Source organism: Coturnix japonica, chromosome 1 (assembly GCF_001577835.2).
Source record: "Coturnix japonica isolate 7356 chromosome 1, Coturnix japonica 2.1, whole genome shotgun sequence".
NCBI classification, from domain to species: Eukaryota; Metazoa; Chordata; class Aves; order Galliformes; family Phasianidae; genus Coturnix; species Coturnix japonica.
This window is the reverse complement of record NC_029516.1, coordinates 36297663-36319236: the sequence shown is the minus strand read 5'-3', so window position 1 is coordinate 36319236 and position 21574 is coordinate 36297663. Positions and strand designations below refer to the sequence as shown.

Sequence of the window (21574 nt, the reverse complement as noted above, 5' to 3'; positions counted from 1 at the left end):
AAGACAGAACCCCAGGGATCTCTAGGCACAGCATCTAGGTTCAGTAAATTAGATGAGCCCAAGAATGCCCCAGGATTCCAAGACTAAGTGAAAGGAAAAGAGATACTTTACACTAGCAAAACTCTAGAAGAGGCTTGTTGTTGTTTATCAACTGCCTATTGGAAATGATCTCTAGACTACTTTACCTTGGACATACCTTGGAATAGTCTAGGAGGACTGCTTTCTGAAACAGACCTAATTTAAGGCAGAGAGTATACTAATGGTCTATTAGACTAAATTATCATATAATCACACCCAGTTCCTCATATGCTTGAATTTACTAGTAGACAGACAGAGAATGCAAGCAAGCTCAGCACCAGGCTATGTGCTTTAAATATAATGGTGCATGGTTTTAGAGCCTCAGCTCTCCTACACACATTGTAGAAGCTTTGAGTCATTTATGCCAAACTAAAGCTTTGCCTTCTGATGGAAAACAAAGCAGGCCATGGAGTCTGTTTGCTTGCTGCATGCATTGTCTGTTTGCTTCTTTGCACTGCCATTTCTGATGTCATTTCAAGTGCATTGTCAATCCTATTATTAATCTGATAAGATGTTGTGGATACTTTAGATATAATTGCAGTCATACACTGCAGTTCTGCTTACCCTTGAACCAGCCATCTAGGAAGGCATCGCTACACTCTGAAATATGGAAGTTGAAGTTCAGAGAGAAATAAAATGGAAGTCCAAATGTCAAATAAAACTACTGATTATAAGTTGCCAATATAGATTAATTATATAAAGATTCAGCTACTTGTATTTGATGACATTTTAAATGGATTGCCTACATTTCTATTTGATAAAACACTTTTCTACTTTAAGTTTTAAGGCATTGCAGTACTGTAAGGCTTACTCCAATGTGGGTCACACCTAAAAATGTAATACTGGAAGCTTTCCAGTGATTAATATGTGAAAATATTATTGCTAGTAAAACTTTTCATCTTTTCAGTCATGCATAATGTAACTATAATCACTCTTGTTCAAGTGAAATAACAGTTCCACCCTTGGAAGAAAAAGTTCTCCTTACTTTATTGCTCAGAGAATTTTATGGTGCTTTTTATTATTAAATCCAGACCAATTTTACCTAAGGAGCATAACAAAAAAAGCTGTAGGAAATACCATTAATCTTTTCACACTTTTGTTGGTTTTCCCTCAGAGACTGAAATATTATAATCTGGCAGAAGAGAAGCCAATTGTTGATTGGCTTTTTGTTAATCCAAATGGTAAGAAATGCATGGCAAATCTATAAATCCAAAACAATAAAGTTACTGGAGACTGATAAATTATTTTGGTGAGTGCAAATGACTGTATGTGTTACAAATGATGATGACGATAAAGATTCTGAAATAACAAGGACAGAAGATATCGTTGAGAAAAAAAAATTTGATAGCCATAAAAAAGTTACCTCATGAAAATGGTGAAAACTCTGGAGATTTACATTTGAAAGCATTTATACATCATATATATGTGATGTATATTTTGAAACCTCGTCTCTTTTCAGAAGGAAACACAACCTTGCTGAGTTTGCACACCGAGACAAAGAGATGAAGACTCTTTACATGGAGGTTATTCACAAAAGTATGACACATATGACCCATTAGTTGTAAAAGAAAGGAACAGCAAAACTAATGTGTGCAGAATTTTAACTGTTTGTTCTGAAACCTACAAAAGGAAAACATTTCTTACATCTTACAAAATAAATGCCAGCTGTGTCTCTGGGGTCATCATTCAGGAAAATGAACATTGTTTAAAAAAGTTATGATACCTGTACCTATGTAGAAACCTCCAACATAAGCCATTCTCAGTTAAGCTATACATACATCACTACATATGCCAAAGCATAACTACTGTGTTCTTGCAGAGACTATAATCTAAAGACCATTCACTGCTGACACTTTGGTGAGTAATTCTGATCAAGATGCAGCATGGACTGCAGAATCCAAATCAGGTTAATATTACTTTTTAAACAATCAACCTGGTAATTGGGTATTGATTATCAAGGCCAGAGTACTTCACTGCCTTGCCTGCTTAAAATGGACATGAAATGTGACACATGAAACAACTGAAGGTCTTGCGATGTTGTGACAACTGCTAGCAACATACCGAAAATTCTTCCTGAAACTTTAGGTTGTTGTTTGTACAAAGCTCTTCAACATGTTGTAGGAAGGATTTCTTGCTTATTGGCCTGAAAGTAATGACAGAAGAATTAGAGACCTACAGGTGGTTTCTTTATCATTCGATTAATTCTTATTTTACTGCAGCTTTATAGTAAGTTATTCCAGTTCAGCAGCAACTGATATTTATATTAAGAAAATGATAAACTGCTTACAGCTCACTTATTTGATTACTTTTCACTTCTGCAAATAGAAGCTTTTCTTTTTTTTCCTTCTATTGTTTCCCCTCACCAAATCTTTCAGTTGCAAATGGTAACAGTACTGCTGGGTAGGATTGTTTTTTATAGGTAATAGCATTCCAAGGCAAGGTTTTGACATTAATGGAAATTTGTAAAGTAACCACTGCATTCTAAAGTACATAATACTTCTTTGTCGCACCGAAAGCATTTTATACATTGCAAGGTTTTAGACATATAAAATATTGCAGTGACCTCATTCTCATAATGACATGGTTTTTAAACCCCGAGGAGTTTAAATATCCCTGTATTACTTCTCAAGCTAAAACACAGACATGCAGGCTTCACCCCAGAGAGAGAGAAAGCATTTCTCCAGTTACCATGCAATTAGTCATGCTTTTATGATTTATACGCAGCTTGAAGGTGTTTTTTTTTTCTTCTAATAAACACAGAAGAAGGAACCACACATTGAGACTCATGAATGACTACTAAACAAAAAACTTCAATCTACTTACTTGATGGATTTTCTATAACTAAGTAACCTGCAACAGAGATTTTTGTTAAATGTGGCAAGGTGTGGGTAACCAATATTGTGCATGTTTATAAGTTTTAGTTGAACTATTCAAGTAAAGAACCCTATGTTTTTGTCTTGTGGATTCAATCATGTCAGATGTCTTGGGTGCTTAGTTTTCATCTCAAGTACAGGCAAATATTGAATTTACAGTCTCTGTCATCCTGTTCAGATTATTTTACAATATTCTGGGATCATATGGGCCTGGGAAATCCATACATCCAGCATACCACTTCATATACATTGACAGACTTCATTTTACATCATGTGCTCAATGCCATTCTTCTGAGGACCAGTAGAAGTGTAAGAGCCATCTGATTCCTTCTCTGAAACTGATAGCAAATAGTGGCTTCCTGCACTGCAGTTTGGTCATTAGATGATAAAAACTACATCAATGCTGCACATAAGCAACCTGAATACAGTGCTTCAGTGCTGAAGGTACCTAGATCCAACAGCAAAGAACACAGAGATTCTTAACACAATCATACTCAGTACTTCCCTCCTTTACTGTCACTCAAAGCAGAGAAATAAAGCACTTAAAAAGCACAGAAAATGAATTAAACAGGGCTATGTATTTTCATTTTGTGAATATTACTAACAGATGATAGTTTTATAGGTGTAGTCATATACTAACTTTAGGAAGCACTGAACAATTTTAAAGAAGTAAGGCACCTGCACTTTGACATTTGCCCTTGAATATTTAAGCCAAGATCTTGGTTGTAAGGATAACTGAATTCTCACACTTCCACAGGTAGCAAGTGCACACTGCAGTGGCTTGGCAGCTCAGAAAATAAGACTGTAGCAAAGATATGGTCTTTTTTGGTTAAGAATCTTCAGAAGGAATAAAGTTTGTATCCCAAGTACAGATTTAAAGGGGATGGCAATGCTCAGCTTCAGCATCCTCAGGATTCAAAACCAACATATTTACAGGTCTCTTGAGAATGAAATATATAGTAATAATCTTACATTATTTCATAAATGAAGAATACTCATATACCTGTAATCTCATTCTCCACAATTCCTTTATTTTATTATTATTATTATTATAATTTTGGTGTATAAAGCATAAAAATTTTGATATCACCAGATCTTGATAAAAATATTTCAGAATCAAACTATTTCATCTGGACAATTCCAGATTCCCATTTGTCCGACTTTGAAAGGAGGGAAGAAAAACATTCTCTAAGATAAAGAATGCTTTACTGCCTTAAATCTGATTTTCTTTTAAAACAGTGTATTGTTTCATGTGTGGGATTTTTTGAAGTCTATCAAAAATCTGAATCCCACTCAGATTACTTATGATAGAGCTAGAAAGAAGCCATTTATTTGTGTTGGCAGTGGTAACTGAAGACCCTATTGTCACACAGACTCAGCTTTCCTTCTGGGTCAATCATTTGAAATCCACAGGGAATTAAAACTTTGTCCAAATGGAAAACAACAGAAATGAGTAAGTGGGCAAAAGGCTTAACTCATAAGCACCACTGACACTTCCTAGCAACAACAGACGAACTAATTTTTAGCAAGTTAATTGAAAGCAATATTGAGCTTAACCCTTCCTGAATGTTAGAGGCCTCGGGAAAGAGAACACATGGTCATTTCTTCCATTGTACCAGGACACACAGTCATAAACCTTGTTCTCCTGGGATACAAAGCTCAGGAAGCTTATGAGTGATAGCTGATTACTAAAGGGAAATTTGTTGAAGGAAAAGTTAAGTCAGGAGCCATGCCTGTCTCCACTCAAAGAAAGAAGAAACATGCTGGTCTGGAGAAAGTAATGTGCGTGCAGATGTGCTACTTTGAAGACAGACACTTACTGAATACAAAAAATACAGGAAAAGGGAGACCAGGAAAGAATTTTAAGCACAGTCCTTTTCTATAAAAGTATTTATTTGCAAGCGTTACAGTGTCTGCAATTAGGAAATATTTCTTCTAAATCTGTGTCCATCTGCTTGACAAGTTGTCTCGCATGTAGAATGTATTCACCACAGGGTAAAACTTCTCATGGAAACATTTTAAGAAATAGGGGCATCTATGGCTTTACCCCCGCTGCAGAAACCACTGTGAAAATGGGGTGCCAGATAAGCTCTCACCCAGGCGAATGCCTCCAACAGGGAAGAGTTACTTGTCTCTAGACAGGTCTGGCGGACCCTGAAAATTTGTTGACAGAATTCGCTCACAGAAGATAAGTATCTGCTTCGAAAATTGGACTGGTAAAAATTATGGACAAGATACAAAAAATAAGAGACGGGCTGGAGTGTCTTGATTCTGTGAACAAACTGTCAGCCATAAGTTCATGCCTTTACTGATTTGACATGATGTATATTGTACTAGTTGAGGAATGACAAAACACTTAGTACCCAAAGCATCTCCTTCAAAAGAGCCCTGAACAGGATGATTCATAGGTACGTAAAAAGTTTCTGCTGCTCTTTTATCATTTAAGATTTCTACAAAAACTCTGAATCACCTCTTCAGAGTAGAAAATACACTTGGACAATTAAAACTAGATGTCAGGTGACTTAGTAGAGTAAAAAAAATAATACAAACAAGCCAGTCTGAAAGATAAATCTGTCCATCTGTGTTTTCCTTATAAACTTACAAGATGCCATGAATTGAAGCTGACATTCTACAATGCAGCAATCTTTTCTAACAGCTGAGATAACTGCCTAAACATAGCCAAGATGTGCTCATGCATATGTAGTAATGCACAATTCCATTCAAAGTGCATGGGAACTTAGAGAAGGTTATGTTGCAGACATCAGCATGTAATGGAATAATTTATCATGCTGACACGGAACTGCTTTAACCACACATCATGAGAATGACAAAGAACACATGAACTGAAACTGTGATTGAATTCTATGTGATTATTTTCTGAACGTGACAGGTACAAAAATTCTTTAGAGGTGTACTGTGGAAGTCTGAAAACACACAGCAAAAACAGTTTAGACACTGGGTTTTGCAGTAACCCTCCCTGGTGCATATTGTTTGCTTCTGCCAGCTTCTTGAAATAACTCATCTCTACTGGGAAGGGTTTATCTATGTGAAAGACAGCCTAAGAGAGAGAATTAAAATCTAAAAGAACAGAATCTTACACACACAGAAACATTCTTTAAGTATTGAAAACTTCCCTAATTAACTGGAAAATTTTGAGCAGATCAAGGATATCCCATCCCCTCATGACTACATGTAATACAGTATGTTTTCAGACTGCTAGTTGAAAAGATGATATGCATATTGTCCTGGGGAGTTAATCCCTGCATTTCAAACTTCCACAATTTGTCAGTGTTCAAAAAAGGGCCTGGGCAAGAAGCGTCCTGTAGCTCCAGCAGAGCTACTGTTTGAAGAACAGCAACTCAGAATTTAAGAGCTGCATCCTGTGGCTTACAGAATGGCCTATGAGCAGAGTCTTTGGTTTAGACCTTACTGGTGTGGAAGAAAGAGAAGAAAAGAGATTGAATGAAGTAACAAACTATGAAGCAAAATTTGAAACTGACATTATAATAAAGTTCGATGTAACTGAACTGCTGAAGCACTGTACAGTAAAGGCCTTGCTGTGCATAAATCACATAATGAAGTGTGAGATATTATAGTTTGCAATAACGCTGTAGAGTTTGAGACTGTACAAATCCAAACTTCAGGTAATTTAGACTGAAAAGTGGCACAAAGGCACTCCTCAAACTGATAAATGATTTGGTCACATAGATATGCTGCTGTGAGTGTAACCACATGATTAGAAAACTTCTTTTGTATAAGAGAGTAAAAACTGCAGTTAAGAAAAAAAATCTTCTTTTAAATACATACCATAACTACCAGATGAAAGAAGCCATATTTCTTCTATCACATTTGCATTATGTTTGTTTCAAGGATAAATTGTGTATGTCAGTGCTAATATTAATATAATTTGTAAAGATTGCCCTGATTTATTTCAAAATAGTTGTGGCTCATTAACACTAGGGACTAAAAATAAACAGGATATCATAATGACAAATATCACTGTCTGTCATTACTATAGCTGCAAAGATTGATATTTCCTTTTGATTAACGGTATCATTCAATACAGTATGGTAGCACACAGGTTAAGAGAACAGAATGGAAAACACACCGTGTTGCTTCAATAATACAATAACTTACTGGATGACAAATATCTCCTTGCGTCTAAAGAAAAATGAAGAGTATCTGGAAGTAAAACCCATCAACACTTTAGTATATAAACAAAATTAGTATTATACTTGTTCAGCTAACAGCTTGGAAATAATTGCCATTTTGAGGATCATTTATACAAGTTACAGTTGACGTGCTGCATTGATAATAATTCTGTCTCTAGAGAATGCAGTCTACTCTCATTAGCAGGTACAAACAATGCTATCTGAATGACATCTGCCCCGCACAGAACATACCACATCCATTATACTGATGATTTCCAGACAATTCATAGTATGTTTTCTCATCTGTTACAACCAGCCATGCCTGTGTGCACTATTTCGAACAGGTTCGTTCATGCAATCATCCTACTCTGTACCACACACATAGACATGTACATAGTCAAACAGAACAGGTCAACAGCTACAACCTTTCATCTTCCAGCTATTCCAAGTCTGCAACAGTAGGATGCCTGACTGCTAGGGCAAGACTGTTTTAGGCTTCTCATCTTTAAGGAGGCTGCCTACCACAGTGTTTCATTTGTGACACAGCAGGGAAAATACAGGTAGGTAAAGAATGTTCACCAGACATTTCTAACTCAGTTGGATGTTATCGATTGTTGAGGATCATTGTGATATTTAAGTGGTAAATAATATCCATATTTCTGACAGTCAGAAAGAGCTGCTTTTCTTCTCATACATAAGCATGACAAGATTCTCTGTTGAAGAGAAAATATTAGTAGCCTGGACTTGCTGCATAGCCTGTATGCTGAATACCACAGAAATCCAGATGCTACTCGAAACACTATGAAAAGAGATTTTCTAAATGTCAATTAAACAATAACAGATTTGTTCTTGAATTAGCTAACCAGGACTTCTGATGGGTTTGAGACTATTTCAAAATGCTTACTAAAATTTGTAATCTACACAAAACACTGGGACATTAAAAATACTCAGAAATTCTGTATGTTTAAAAATATATAGTTCTTTTTTTTTTTCCTTTCTTTCTTTCTTTCTTTTCTTTCTTTTTTTTTTTTTTCCTACAACATAATTAAACAGTGATTTGCACTTAGATCTTTATCTTGTTGTAAAAAGAGCTGAAGATTAAGTGATTTTCTAAAAGCTAGTGAGAAGTGTCTTGAGGATGGAGGTCATTCTTTGAAAAAGGATCTCAGTGACCTGTGTAAATAAGAACACCACAAACACTTCCAAACAAGCAAAGGTCAGAAAGGGGTCATGGCTACAGCCCCTTTGGACTAACTACTGTTTTTCCTAGAGAGCATGCTTACCGTGTAAATCTCTCATCCTTCAGCTCCAGGTCTGCCACTGTAATCAACTGATCCAGTTTGAACTTAGTGTCAATAATTTCAGCATCTCGTGGGGAGTACGTCCCTCCCTCTTTTTGCTTTTGCCTAATTCTAAACAGAAAATAATAACAAAAAATAAACATGCAAATGATTTGAGGGAAAATCTATACCAACACATTGACAAGACTGGCTCAAACTTTAAAATGGCTGCCAGAAATCCCTCCTTGCCTTTATTCCGCTCTTACTTCCAATTTAGTCAAATCAGCAGTTGTACTGACTAAAACTTATGTTTTAGAAAAAAATCTAGCTTGCTTAATCTTTCAGTTTTCTAACATAAATTATTCTGCAATAGCTGGATGGTGCAGCTGAGGAGCTGCATGGAAGAATGCATGAGAGCTCATGGGAAATGAGCAAGCTAACATAATTTATGCAGTACCCAGGCTGCTTCTTTACTTGGGCATTTGTTCACAATTCAGATCAGATGTTGGCATCTCTTTCACACCTGAGACTTTAAAGTGTTTAATTCTCTGTTTTATTAGTAAGATAGAAAAGTGTTTACAGTATTTACTTCATATCAAGTTGACTGATTCTCAACAAAACTGACAGTAAATAGGGTTAGCCATTATAGAAACTTTACTCAGCTTACATTCTGATCTGTTTCCTCATTCCTCATTTCAATGGAGAAGTGATACTAAAAGAGTAAGATCGGTTTTTGCTCTGATTTACCCTCTGGAGAAAGTTGTTCTCCTTCATCTATAGAGATAAGCCCTGTTAGACTAAAGTTAAATTCTGTGAATCCCTCCCCAAGTTTTGAAATAAAAGAAAAAAAGAAAAAAAGAAAAAAGAAAAAAAGAAAAAAGAGAAAAGAAAATGCAATACATTTTGAGATGATGGATTAATTCAATTGAAAGGATCATTTCAACTCTTCACTAAGACAATACTGAGTGTTTACAAACAATAAATCTCACCTTGCAAAAGCATAGACTGCAGCCACCAGAAGAACAACTGAAAGTATACACAAAGTAACTGCAAGGATAACTTCCACAGATCTTCCTGACCGCCCTTCACCTGCAACACAAAAAGGAAAGCTAATATTTAATAGATGCATAGTTTTTCCATTTCTAACACGAGAGAATCAGGCAGAGAAGATTTCCTCTCAAAACAACTACATCTGTTTTGTGTCAGTTGCAGAGCTGCTCAAAAAAGAAAAACATGAGAAAAACAAGAGAAACTTATTTTATGGTCCCTAAGCATCACTGGTCTATTTAATATGTACACTGTATGTGTAAGCATCCACTGCTGCTTTTCAGGTTTACCTGCTGAACAGGTTAAGGTAGGTCTACACTTCACTAACATCATTTGACACACGACTAACACTAGCCTGAGCTGAGCTCCTGCCTTATGCTCAGTGCAGCCAAGCACAGACACTCTGTTGTGACAGCTAGGAATGATCAAGGTCCAAAAGTGGAAAAGGATCTCTGTCACAGAGATCTGTCTGATAAAGCTCCATATTTTTTTCTGCTTCAATCATATTTAACATGCAGTAGTAAATTGCATAGACATGAGGTTAAATTTCTGGTTTCCAGACCAAAGATCTTATTATATCAATAGACTTAGGAAAAAAATATATATATATAAAAGTTGTCATAATTCAGCAAAAATTCAAGTTATGGTTTTATCTACTAAAACCAAAGTGTCACATTGGCAAAACACAAATTTCAGTGATTACTGCAAAATATGATCACTGATTCAAAATGAAACTGCATTTCTGATTGCAGGCTGCATAAATTTCTTCTGAAGGGATACTGCTGTTACAAGTGGAATAGAAGTCATTTGCTCAGAGATAAATAACAGCTCCTGATTTTACCAGCTTGCTTTCTGGATTATGATTCTAGAGCAAGTCTGAAGTTCTTCTTAAGGGAGCACGTTCTATAAGAAACACCAATGCAAGATTCCTCAAATTCTTAAGAGTAGACAATCTGAAAAAATTTAACTTCCCTTATGTACTTAACTTGCAGTAATGGAAGTGCTGGCGTTGGTAATAGCTAGGCTGGTGCTGTGTCTTCAAGGCATTGAATCAACTGCAGTATTGATTTCACAGCAACTTTGTAGGAAAGAGTAGAAGGAAATTTTAATTGCCTATTCCACTTAAGTTTTGCTGGATGTGCTTTGAAATGTAGAAGTTAAGGACAGATACGAGTCCGCTGCAGTATCCATTTTAAATACAGTACTGAATGTTAAACAATAGCACAGAAGGCTCTGGTATACAGGTATTAGGAGCCATAGACATTTGGGAAATTTGTCAGAGCTATTTTTTTTATCCCATTACATTTAATCCTATTACATTTTATACAAATAAAACTCGCTTCTTTATGATTTATACCACAGGATACAGTATCACAAGTATTCAGTAACAATAATGAAGTGTGTGAATTATAATATATCTGCCTGACACTAAAGCATAATTTCTCTTTTTGTCACGATGATTTCAGTTTCCTGTTAGAATGTTGCCCAGGAATGTGTATCTTCTCAAATACATTCATACTCAATTCCAGCAGACTTGTTTTCTCTGATCAGACATAAAGTCTTTCCCTCTATGGTCAAGCTATTTGCTTCATTGGCTTGGAACTTCATTGCCTAATGAAACAATTTTTGTGTTGTATTTTCCAAAACATTCAGGGCTGGAGAAACCAGCCAGATCCTTTTAGAATATTCAGGTAGTGAATTAGCACTTCTTTAAGAACAAATCACGTAACAAATTTCTAACACGGATCAGATGTATAAGGGAGCTCATATCACAGAAGATGAATGCCAAATGAAAAATATTTGCCCACTAAAATTCTTCTGGGTACTAATCCAGTTGTCTTGGGATCCTTTTCAGAAAGCCAGGGCTAAAGCTTAAGTAAGTAAGTTTTGGCTTTCCAATGTATTAAAAGAACTCACAGATCTTACCACAATCTGCTAAGAGAATTTTCATTCCCATTTTTGGTGGCTGATCAACATTGTCTTGGAAGAGTTTAAGCTGGATTTGAGACTCCACAACAACTGCCTTATTGGCCAGTGAAATCAGAACTAGATGGCTTCTATTAGATTAAATCAAATTATAAATTAATACAAAACTTTGTCTGCATCTAAAAAATGAAGAGCTCCAGGATCATGTCCTCAAATGAACTACCAGTAGAAGAATGATCAGTGGCTGAGAGGTTTCCTACACCAGGCTCACTGGAATAGCTGTACCAGTACATGCAACAGAGAGAGAAATGGCACAAACAATATAGCTTCTGAGAATTCACCCAATCATGATGAGCTATTCTGGCAAAATGGTATTTTCACTGTCATGACTAAATCTCTACTAAATAACTTTGTTTATATTTCTTTTTCATTTAACAGTATAGACTGAGTTAAGGCCTCTTAGCATCCTTCCAAAAGGACATACAAAGGAATGGATGCATTTCCTCACCAGGCAACAATCATTCTTGTTAAGCTAGCTCTAACAAAAATTAACATAGTTTATTACAGAGAATCTAGTCTACTAAAAGGGAGCATAGAATTGTCTGATTCTTTGGAAACAAAAGAAATAAGTGACACTTTCCTTACCTAAAGTTTTGACAGGGTCAGAATAGTCAGAATCTGTAAACTGTCCTTTAACATTCGTTGCTCTGAACTTGAATCTGTAAAATGAAACAAAGAAAGCTAATTAAATTAAAATCTGTGTTTCTTTCCTTAAGAAGTGTTTAATTTAGAAACTAAACACTGTTTTAAAGTTTTTGTATGATATACTCTGATATCCTTATCTAACCCCAACAGTGATATCATGACACATGTGAATGACTTAGTGTCAATGTGTAAAGCATATAATCAAATTATAGGAAGTAGGCTACTTATCTTGAATTTGGTCTTAATTCAGGAACTCAATATCCATCTTCTGTTACCCAAAATGTTCTTTTTATAACTGTCTTCCACACTTACTCTTCAGACAAATAATATAAAGGTAAGAGTCGCAACGATCATTTCAAGCTTTGCTGTTTCATAATTGAACAATATGTTTTCTATGTTTGTATAAATGTATGTTTCACTTAAATCTTCCTCTTGGATAAATCTAGAGACAAGTGTACTTACAGGTACTGCTTTCTTGGTTTCAGTGGGCCATTACATATTTTGTCTTTGCTGCCTGGTATCAGACATGTCGTATCAGCACCTATAACATATATTTCTTCTTTACCACTCAGATCTTCCTTTCCTTCTATACATGGTGGGTTTGGAAAGCCTTCATTTGTAAAATATGGCCTTGGTCTGTTGAAGTATGCATCATGCCACTTAGTAACATTTCCATCATGCTGAGCTATTATCAAGAAAAGAGATGAGAAATAATTCATATACTAACTAGAAGTTAAACTAAACTTCTTTACTAAAGAAGTTAAATAGGTTATTTTAAGAGCTTAGTAAGATATCAGAGACATTTATACAACTAAAACTATTATCATGTTTGTATTTCAACCCAAATATTCTTTTTACCCACACGAACTATATTTTGCTATTTTAAAGTAAGTCAGCTAGTAAATTTCAGGGGCAGTCTCACTTACAGGCTATGTCTGTAGAAGATATAACTTGTATATGAGACATTTGACACTGAAACTGGGCCTGGCTTGCAAAGAAAAAAAAGTGTTTAAATACAGTAGAGTCTGTTTCATAAATGAAATAACCAATCAAGAAACTCAGATAGGAGAAAAATCTTCAAAACGTTGCTTAACATGTTACTTGTATATTTATCAGTTCAAGAGAATCTTCACAATGATAATTATGAATTAAATGTCTCTCAGATTAGTGTTAAAATACATCATTCTGGAAAAGATGAGTAATTATACCATTTAGTATGAACGTTTTACTGTCACACTTTTAAGGCAGGCAAAAGAAGTTATTTAAATACCTGGAATTTGTTCTTCTTAGGTAAAGTAAGCCTGACCATATGATGTCCAACCATGAAACTCCCACACACATTGGTAGGCAATTATTCAAGAGTATCACGAGACTGTTCACATGAGTAAATGTTCATCAGGCCATACAAGGGAATACACATTCTAACCCACAGTCTACAGAAGGGATTTATATAAATCCCTCTGCCCCCGTTATGAAATAGAAATATCAACCACCACACGACTGCATTCTTTTACAGGCAACACTGATAGCAACAGAAGAAAAACTAGCAAGAAATAGAGAAACCTCTCCTATTTATACAGTTTTCACAAAAGCCAAATGTATGTATTTATTCAGTGAAATGGATAAAGAGAATATAATAACAGTAGGACTAGAATAACATGGGTGACATCAAGCAATGCGGATGATTCTTCATTGGCAAGTGTTCTCAAAATCCAGCCCACAGGTATTGTGGAAGATATTTTGCTCAAAATACTTGAAGTTTCTGATAATCCCTTCCCACACACCAGGGAAACGAAAGAAGAAAAAAGAAAAAAGAAAAAAATAATTAAAAAAAAAAAAGAAAAAAATAAAAGGGAAAAAACAAACAAGCTGAAAAGAAAGAAATTTTAAAATCCTGAAATCAATTTTTAGGATTCTACCTCCAGCTTCCACAACAAGAACTTGTATCTTCTTGATAGGTCCATGATCATCGCTGTAATAACATACTGGCATTCTGATTGTAATTGTTGTTGCTGTGACAAGTAAGGCCCCGTTGGCATCATAAACAGGTGTTGGTTTCTTTTTAGGCCTTGGTGGTTCTGGTTTTAAACAAAGATATACCACAGAGTTTTGTTTTCAGTTCTTTTCACAGCAAGCATTTTGTTCATGCATGTAGTTGTGTTATGGGTGACAAATAATCAGCATATTTTCAGGGACAGTTTCATGTCCTAACTATGTTTTAAAGCCTCTAAAAATGTGTTCTCATAAATGTCCTGTATATCAGTTTTTACTTAAAAACAATAAGAAGTTTGCATCTTAATTTTTCAGAAAAATTTCAGTCAATTATTGTATTTATTTCTAAGAATGTGATACACAGACACACCTCTGTGACAGTCTTCTAAGCTGTTTGCTCATGGCAGTTAAACTATGGATGACAATGTCTCAAAACAAGTCTCAATTTCACTGAGACTGCATATGGTTTAGCATATGGTCAGTGAAAAACAGCAAAACTGAGCAATGCAATTCAAGCTTATCAGCTATGTGTTCCTGTTCCTGTTCATGATGCCTCTAGAAATAGCTGAAGGCACATAGCTGTGTAGTCACAGGTATAACAGCAATATCTGAAGTATTTATAGAGATCTAAGATAAAGGACAATTTATGAGAGGTACCTTTGATATCCATGGTTATTTTCAACTGAATTTTTGGCCCTGCACCAGCACCATTAATTGCATACACCTTAAAAAGAGAAATGTTTTCATGAGTATTTGCACTAGCTTCAAGTCTGTATCTATCTGAAGCAATGATGAATGGCTGAAACACTTCCTTTATGTCATTCACACTTTGCTAGAACTTCTTATCTCTTTACAATCCTGAGTACAGTAACCCTTTGTCATTTGTAATGTAGTTCTTAAAGGAGAAAAACAAACCCACTTAAACAGTTATGTCACTCTCTCACATACTACTCAATATGATTGAACTCCTTCATATAGAGTTCAGTCACAGGACAAAGGGTAATGGATTTAAACTAAAAGAGCAAATTTAGATTTGTATCAGAAGGCAACTCCTGTGAAGGTGGTGAGGCACTGAAAAAGGTTGTCCAGAGAACCTGTGGATGCCCTATCCTTTTTGGCATCCAAGGCCATGTTGGATGGGACCCTGGGCAGCTTGATATGGGTGCTATCCTGACCACGGCAGAGGGGTTGGAACTGGATGATCTTTAAGGTCTTTTTCAATCAAAACCATTCTATGATTCTGCTATTCGTACAGTGCATACTCCTTGTAAGCTCCCCTTGCACAAGAGGACTTTTCATCTGTACTAAACTAGCAATGTAAGTAAGAGTGAAATTTAGTCTTGTTTCATGCTTCACTAGGACATGAATCTATGAGCTCCTGAGCAAAACTATCATTAGTCACGTTTCCTGCTGCCTCTCTCTCCACTCTCCTCATTAATCCTCTCTTCCCTCTGATTTTACACTCCTCACACCCCTATACATTCTGTGTTAAAATCTTGTATTTCGCTTAGCTCTGTGTTCTTTAATTTCTCAGTCACACCAGGGGAAAAATCCAAAGAAAAAGTATCAGTACTTACACTGACGTTATACGTATGTCCTCCTTTCAGTCCTTCTATCATGGCTGTGACTGACTGATCTGTTTTATCAATGACACTAAGGTTGTGGATCCGGATAGCAGCAGGATCATCTTCATTGTACACCATAGCTTGATATACCTGAATATTCCCATTTGGTTCAGACGGTGGCACAAATGTCACTTGGAACTTTGTTACCTCATCAGGTATCTTCTGAAATGTTATGTTGTTAGGTGGGTCTTCAGGTACTGAAATAGAAATTTCAGTCATCTAATTAAATCATTTCAATACTCTGACTACTAGAGTAAAGCTTCTTGAAAAATTACAAATAATACTTTTACCTATTTGTATTATTTCATTGGTATTTTCTGTTTCCAGTGAAAAAAAACATCTCGGAATTTTAACTGTATATGTAAATATTTATAAAGACAATTAAAAGTTAAATATGTAGTAAAATGTTATTTTTGATGATAACGTTTAATGCTACAAATATTAAAAATTATTGCTAGATAATCCTCTGTAGTTTCTACTCAGACAAGTTCCAATTTTTACTCAGAAAGCCTGAAGGCATCATTGTACTTTGAAATAAACAAAGGTAAACAAATCCTTGCATGTGCTGACAAGCAAGAAACAAGTGTTAGTTTAGAGTAGCCCTTCCTGAAAGCCGTGTCAACAGCTTGCTCCCTCTCGACATATAAGCAAGCTACCATGTTCGTAAAAGTCTTTGCTTATCAAAGCAAACTCTCTAACAAAAAACCTTTCCATTATCAGATGCCCGGACACTAGAAAGGAATCACTGTAGGTCAAGCAAGTGTTTCAGCTTTTGTCCAAAAATGTACCAGAAGCCAACAACTACACAAACACGACGTGCCCTTTTGCCAAAGACAGTTATTTATCAAACTTCTATTCCAGTAGTATATTGTCAAGACAGCAGGAATATAAATCATTTTCCCTATGTCCCTGTCTGAAAGAAAAGGCTGTAACATTCTTTCCCAGCAGCTGAATATTTACAGCTCTACCTGAGCAGACAAATCTGTAGTATGACCTCTAAATAGTGAAATCAAGTAACTGAAGGTAAACACATTCCCTCAGCCAAGGATTTAGATACAGTTGTTAAATCTTCCAGTTGTTTTTTTTTAACCCTTAACAACAAATTCTAACTTGGGCTCCTTTGTAGTAAGTCTATATAACTTCGTCAGATACTCCGCTGTACACTAGACTGTACAAACAAGATGGAAAAAGTAACTGTTCTTCAGCAAGGTTACTGCACCTTATAATGTATCACACTCCAACATGAAAGCAAGGGCTACTAAATTAAGATAGCTCACAAGACAGTCTCAGCTACCAATTAATTTAATCTTCATTCATTTTTTCACAGGAGAAGTAACTCAATACCAGCAAAGACATCAGATATAGCGCAATCAGAAACCATCTATGTTAAGTTAGGATTTTATCTTCACCACAAACATCAGTCTTTATTTTCCTAAACATGTGCTGTCTACTTATTGTAATGTAAATGTTGGTGTCATGACTCCTCATATGGTTTCCTCACACTCATCTCTTCACTTTATTTTTTCTGAATAACTCAATAGTTCAGCAATTTTCTTTTTCCTTAATATCTACCTACTTCTCCAAATTGTTTTGAATGTGTGGAATAGCTGACTCTAGTATGGATCTTTGTAGGCCTTCAGTAGCAACCTCCTTCCATCCAGAACACACAAATTATGTACTCTGGTAAGTACAGATGCCATATACAAAAAATCACTTCACTTAAAGGTAAATCTCAGTATTTATCATCACCATCACTTTCTTGCTAATTGACATCTCCTAAATATTATAGCAAAAATTATTGTGAAAACAGATGTGTATGTGATTCTGTGATTCTGTGATTATAAGTGCACCATGTGTTTAAAACTGTCATTTATCAGATGAAGGAAAAAATGCAAACACTGATTCATAAAAAGCAGAGAAAAATACAAACCTGCTTCAAAAGTGGAGACAATTACTGGAGAACTAGCTTTGCCTTCAATGGCTGCAGCATTAACATCCCCCGTAAAGGCAATGATTACTACAGAATACCTTGTAAATGCTTTTAAATCAGAAATTTCTAATATTTTACCCTCATCATTCGTCCTCAGAAACTGGGCTTTATAATTTTCATTATCTACCTGTAAAATAAAATAGTAAAAAAGCAAGACTTCAAACAATCAACAGCAGGATATTTAAACACATTTATTTTTACCTTCCTCCTTTCCTGATCATTTACACAGAAGAGTTTACAAGAAGTCTTCAGCTAAGCAGATTAAAAAGCTGAACAGTGAACATATGTCCTTCTCACTCCCTTATTGCTTGCTTGACACATTATGTAGTATGTGACTAGGAAATGGGCTGTTTGATTGGAAGAGACTTTGTACTTTCATCCACGAAGCAAACATAACACAATTTACAGAAAATAAGGTCATAGGAGAAGAAGTAATCTGAAATGGGAATCAAACTAGGCAGAAATACAGAAAATGAGTAGTTACACAGATGAAAATGGGTTGGAATAGAAAAAAAAATAGAAAAAAAAAAAGAAAGAAAAGAAAATTGGGTACTAATTTCTTATGTTAAAATCACAGAGAGAGAAATTCCTCTCTCTGCAAATATTATATTTGCAAAATATAATAGCAAAATTATTTCTAAGATAGTGAAAAGGGGGTGATTCTGTTACTAGCAGAACTGGAAAGTAGAAATAGTTGGAGTTTAATCTAGCAAAGAGAGAATAGCAGAGAACAGTAATAACTGCAAAATATAAAAAGGATGTTAATAAAGTAAATATAATAATTTGAAAATCCAATCAGAAATTACCTTTGCACTAAAAATGATCAGGATTAAATATTACAGAATATTGCAACAATTTACCTAAGCATATATATATAAAACTGAGACTGTAAGGTTAGTGAAAAACTGGAACCATCTATAGGAGTTTGTCGAGGAGTTTCCTCGCTTTTAAGAGTGGGATAATGAATCACCTGCGAGGAGGATTCCAGGTACTCTTGTTCCTGTGTTAGAGCTACAGTATGGACCAGATAACTTCTCAAGATCTGAAAGTCTCAAGTAATCTGCAGCTCTGCAGAAAAATAATCTACAAAATCTATAAATCTATTGGCTTTATATCCAACAAATAACTTCTAATCTTAGCTGAAAAAAAAAAGAGAAAAAGGAAAAATGTTTTTTTTTTTTTCTAGCATAAGTCTATTCCCACTGCTTCAGTTAATTACATTTTCATTACTGTTTCTTCAGTGTGTAATTTGAAAAGAGGATTAGGTAGCTGTACAGTAGTTTTCCCACTGGATGTAATCTGTATTAAACACAGCTGCTAAAACATGAGAACAGTTCTATCATACCTTTTATTTGACAGATACTCATCTATCCCCACTGAGATTAACGTGAACTAAACTTTTTGATGGACTAAGCAGACATTCATTTCCTGGGATGGCCATCAAGAGTTGAAATACTTTTTCTTATCTGACTATCAAAAATCTGGCATATAAATATTTACACAAAAGATAAAATACAATCACAACACTGTATCATCATATTTATAGTCTTCCAAAAGTTGTATGGTTTGGTTTTATTTTCCTTACTTGTTTTCAATAACATAATATTCATGACAAATTATAATTACAATAGGCAGCATGACAAACTAAAATATGACATTGATAAAATATGCATAGGTCAGTATTGTGATCTAAGTTCAAGAAACATCCTAGTAATTTGAAAACAATCTGAATGTATTTACTAATGAATTCTAACCTACCAACTTCATGAATTCTGGTAGAGGCATAGTTTATCTTAATAAGAAACTTGCTGCAACTTACATTGTTCACATATTGGTAACATGTTCATAGTGCAGAATCTGATGACACCCTGTTTACAATGTAGGATTATTGGATCAAAGAGGAACTGTTTAAATATCAATTGATTGAATAATGTGCACACAATATCAAGCTTTCAAAACTGAATTTGAAGGTTTTATTAAAACCATAAAAATAAGTCTTTCTATTGATCCACTATAATCACATTTAGTCAAAAAGTGTCAGGAAATTTTCACCAGGAAAAAATCTTTAACTTCAGTAAAAGAGGAATACAGATTGTAATGTAATTAATTGTGATCTCCCCAGCAGGACAAGGCTCTGTGCCTTCCCTGTTAGTTATTCTCCTGTCTGTCTGCCTTCCTTCCTCCTACTGCTGAGGTAAGTGTGTTTAGAATTGAACAGACTGCACTGTAAACAATGTAGAATGAATTTACAGCACACATTACTCTGTAATGTAACTTCACTGAGGAGTATAAAAATATTCATTATTTTCTACTGTTCTTTTTAGAAATTTTAATTGCACAAAACTCACATCATTAATATTTTAGCATATCCACAATCCTTAGGACTCAAATAGAAAAAACAACTGAAAATATATAGATATTACTCTTACCCCAGAAAACTGAAATAACTTTATATCTATAGTCTTCAAATAGTTTGAAATACTCTTTCATTTTTTACCCCACTACCCAGTAGGCTTATGCAGAATTTTTGAACTTGCCAGCAGAAAGTTTTCCTAGATGAAGTCTAGTGAACTGCTTCCATTTACACTGATAGCCTTATCTCTATAATTTCGGAACTTTCAAGGATCCTATATCCTACTTAAAACTTCTCGTATGCACAAACTTATAAAGTTCCATATTTTGCTACAGGGCAGGAAATGACTTTATTAATGGTTTATTAATGGTTGTTTTAAATGTAGTACAGGATGAAAAGAGAACGGCCACTGGAGCTTTTCTCTCATGTCGGGTTTTTTGGGTTGTGTTGTTTTTTTTTTAATTTTTTTTTTTTTTTAATTTTTTTTGCTTATAAAGATCAAGGAGAAAGAAGTGTTATTACTGTGCTACCAAAATATAGCTAATCTGATGAGTGGAAAATCTAGTTTGGCTTTAAAATTTGCCCTCTGATGCACTGAGTAACTTTGTACAAGTCACATCCTCTTGCTAAGCTCTCCACTCTTTTATAAGAGTATGCCAAAGACCTTTTACATTATCACTTTTACTGGTAAAGAGAATCATTATTGTTTGAAGAAAGCACACATTTATTTCCTGTACACATCTATTGCTAAACTTTTTTTGCAAGACTTTTTAGTAGCACACATTCTTTCATACAAACTAATGAATCTGTTTCCCAGTAAGAAATGTATGAATGTGCAATTAAACCGTATGTGGAATTTATGTAAAAATGGACACTTCATATATACAATTTTTCATTCCAATTTGTGTGTTTTTGTACTTCTATTAAAAACATCTATACAAGTTCTTACAACATCAAACATCTGTATTACTATCAAAAATAAAACAGAGTTGTCTTACTGAGGTAATGTCTATGAGATAGCGTGTTGGGCCAGTAATGACAACAGGTTCACTCCAGCTGATATTGATACTGTGAGGAGATGTAGCTAACACTGTCACATTTTCTGGAGGACCATCTGGAGCTATAGAAAAAAATATGCATGTGAGTCACAGTTAAATAAATGCGCAACAAATATCCAATCAATTTTAACAGAGTTAAACAGAGAGCAGAGATTATTTTCCAGTTTGAAAATAATATTTTCACACATTTGTTATATAGTGCTTAAAGCACTTAAATGATGGTAACACATTTCATTCTCATTTGATAAAGAGTTCACTGGGATTTATAAACACGGCTCTTGTTGCAAGTACCAAAGCATTTATAGAGTATTATATATCTAGAACTTCTTCATAAATAGAAATTATAACCATTGCTTACACATTTATTAATTTATTACAGGTTAATTATAAGTGTTTTGTAGGTCACAAGCAAAATATATGTATAGCTCTTTACACAAATAGGCATGCCTAATATATGAGAGAGAGCTGTTGTCAAACTAATCATGCAATGAGAAAT

At 34.9% G+C, this 21574-nt stretch overlaps 1 protein-coding gene across 1 annotated transcript in view; it reads right to left on the bottom strand.

Moving 5' to 3' along the window:
• Nucleotides 1–21574, bottom strand: part of PTPRQ (protein tyrosine phosphatase receptor type Q) — a 100172-nt gene that overhangs the window by 15407 nt on the left and 63191 nt on the right. The window contains exons 27-36 of the mRNA XM_032443733.1: nt 21019–21140; nt 17608–17794; nt 15630–15874; nt 14710–14776; nt 13980–14138; nt 12523–12745; nt 12001–12074; nt 9372–9471; nt 8386–8514; nt 2140–2221 (exon numbers count right to left, since the gene is read on the bottom strand). Coding sequence (XP_032299624.1) covers nt 2140–2221; nt 8386–8514; nt 9372–9471; nt 12001–12074; nt 12523–12745; nt 13980–14138; nt 14710–14776; nt 15630–15874; nt 17608–17794; nt 21019–21140 — 1388 coding nt within the window. The remainder of the gene's footprint in view (nt 1–2139; nt 2222–8385; nt 8515–9371; nt 9472–12000; nt 12075–12522; nt 12746–13979; nt 14139–14709; nt 14777–15629; nt 15875–17607; nt 17795–21018; nt 21141–21574) is intronic.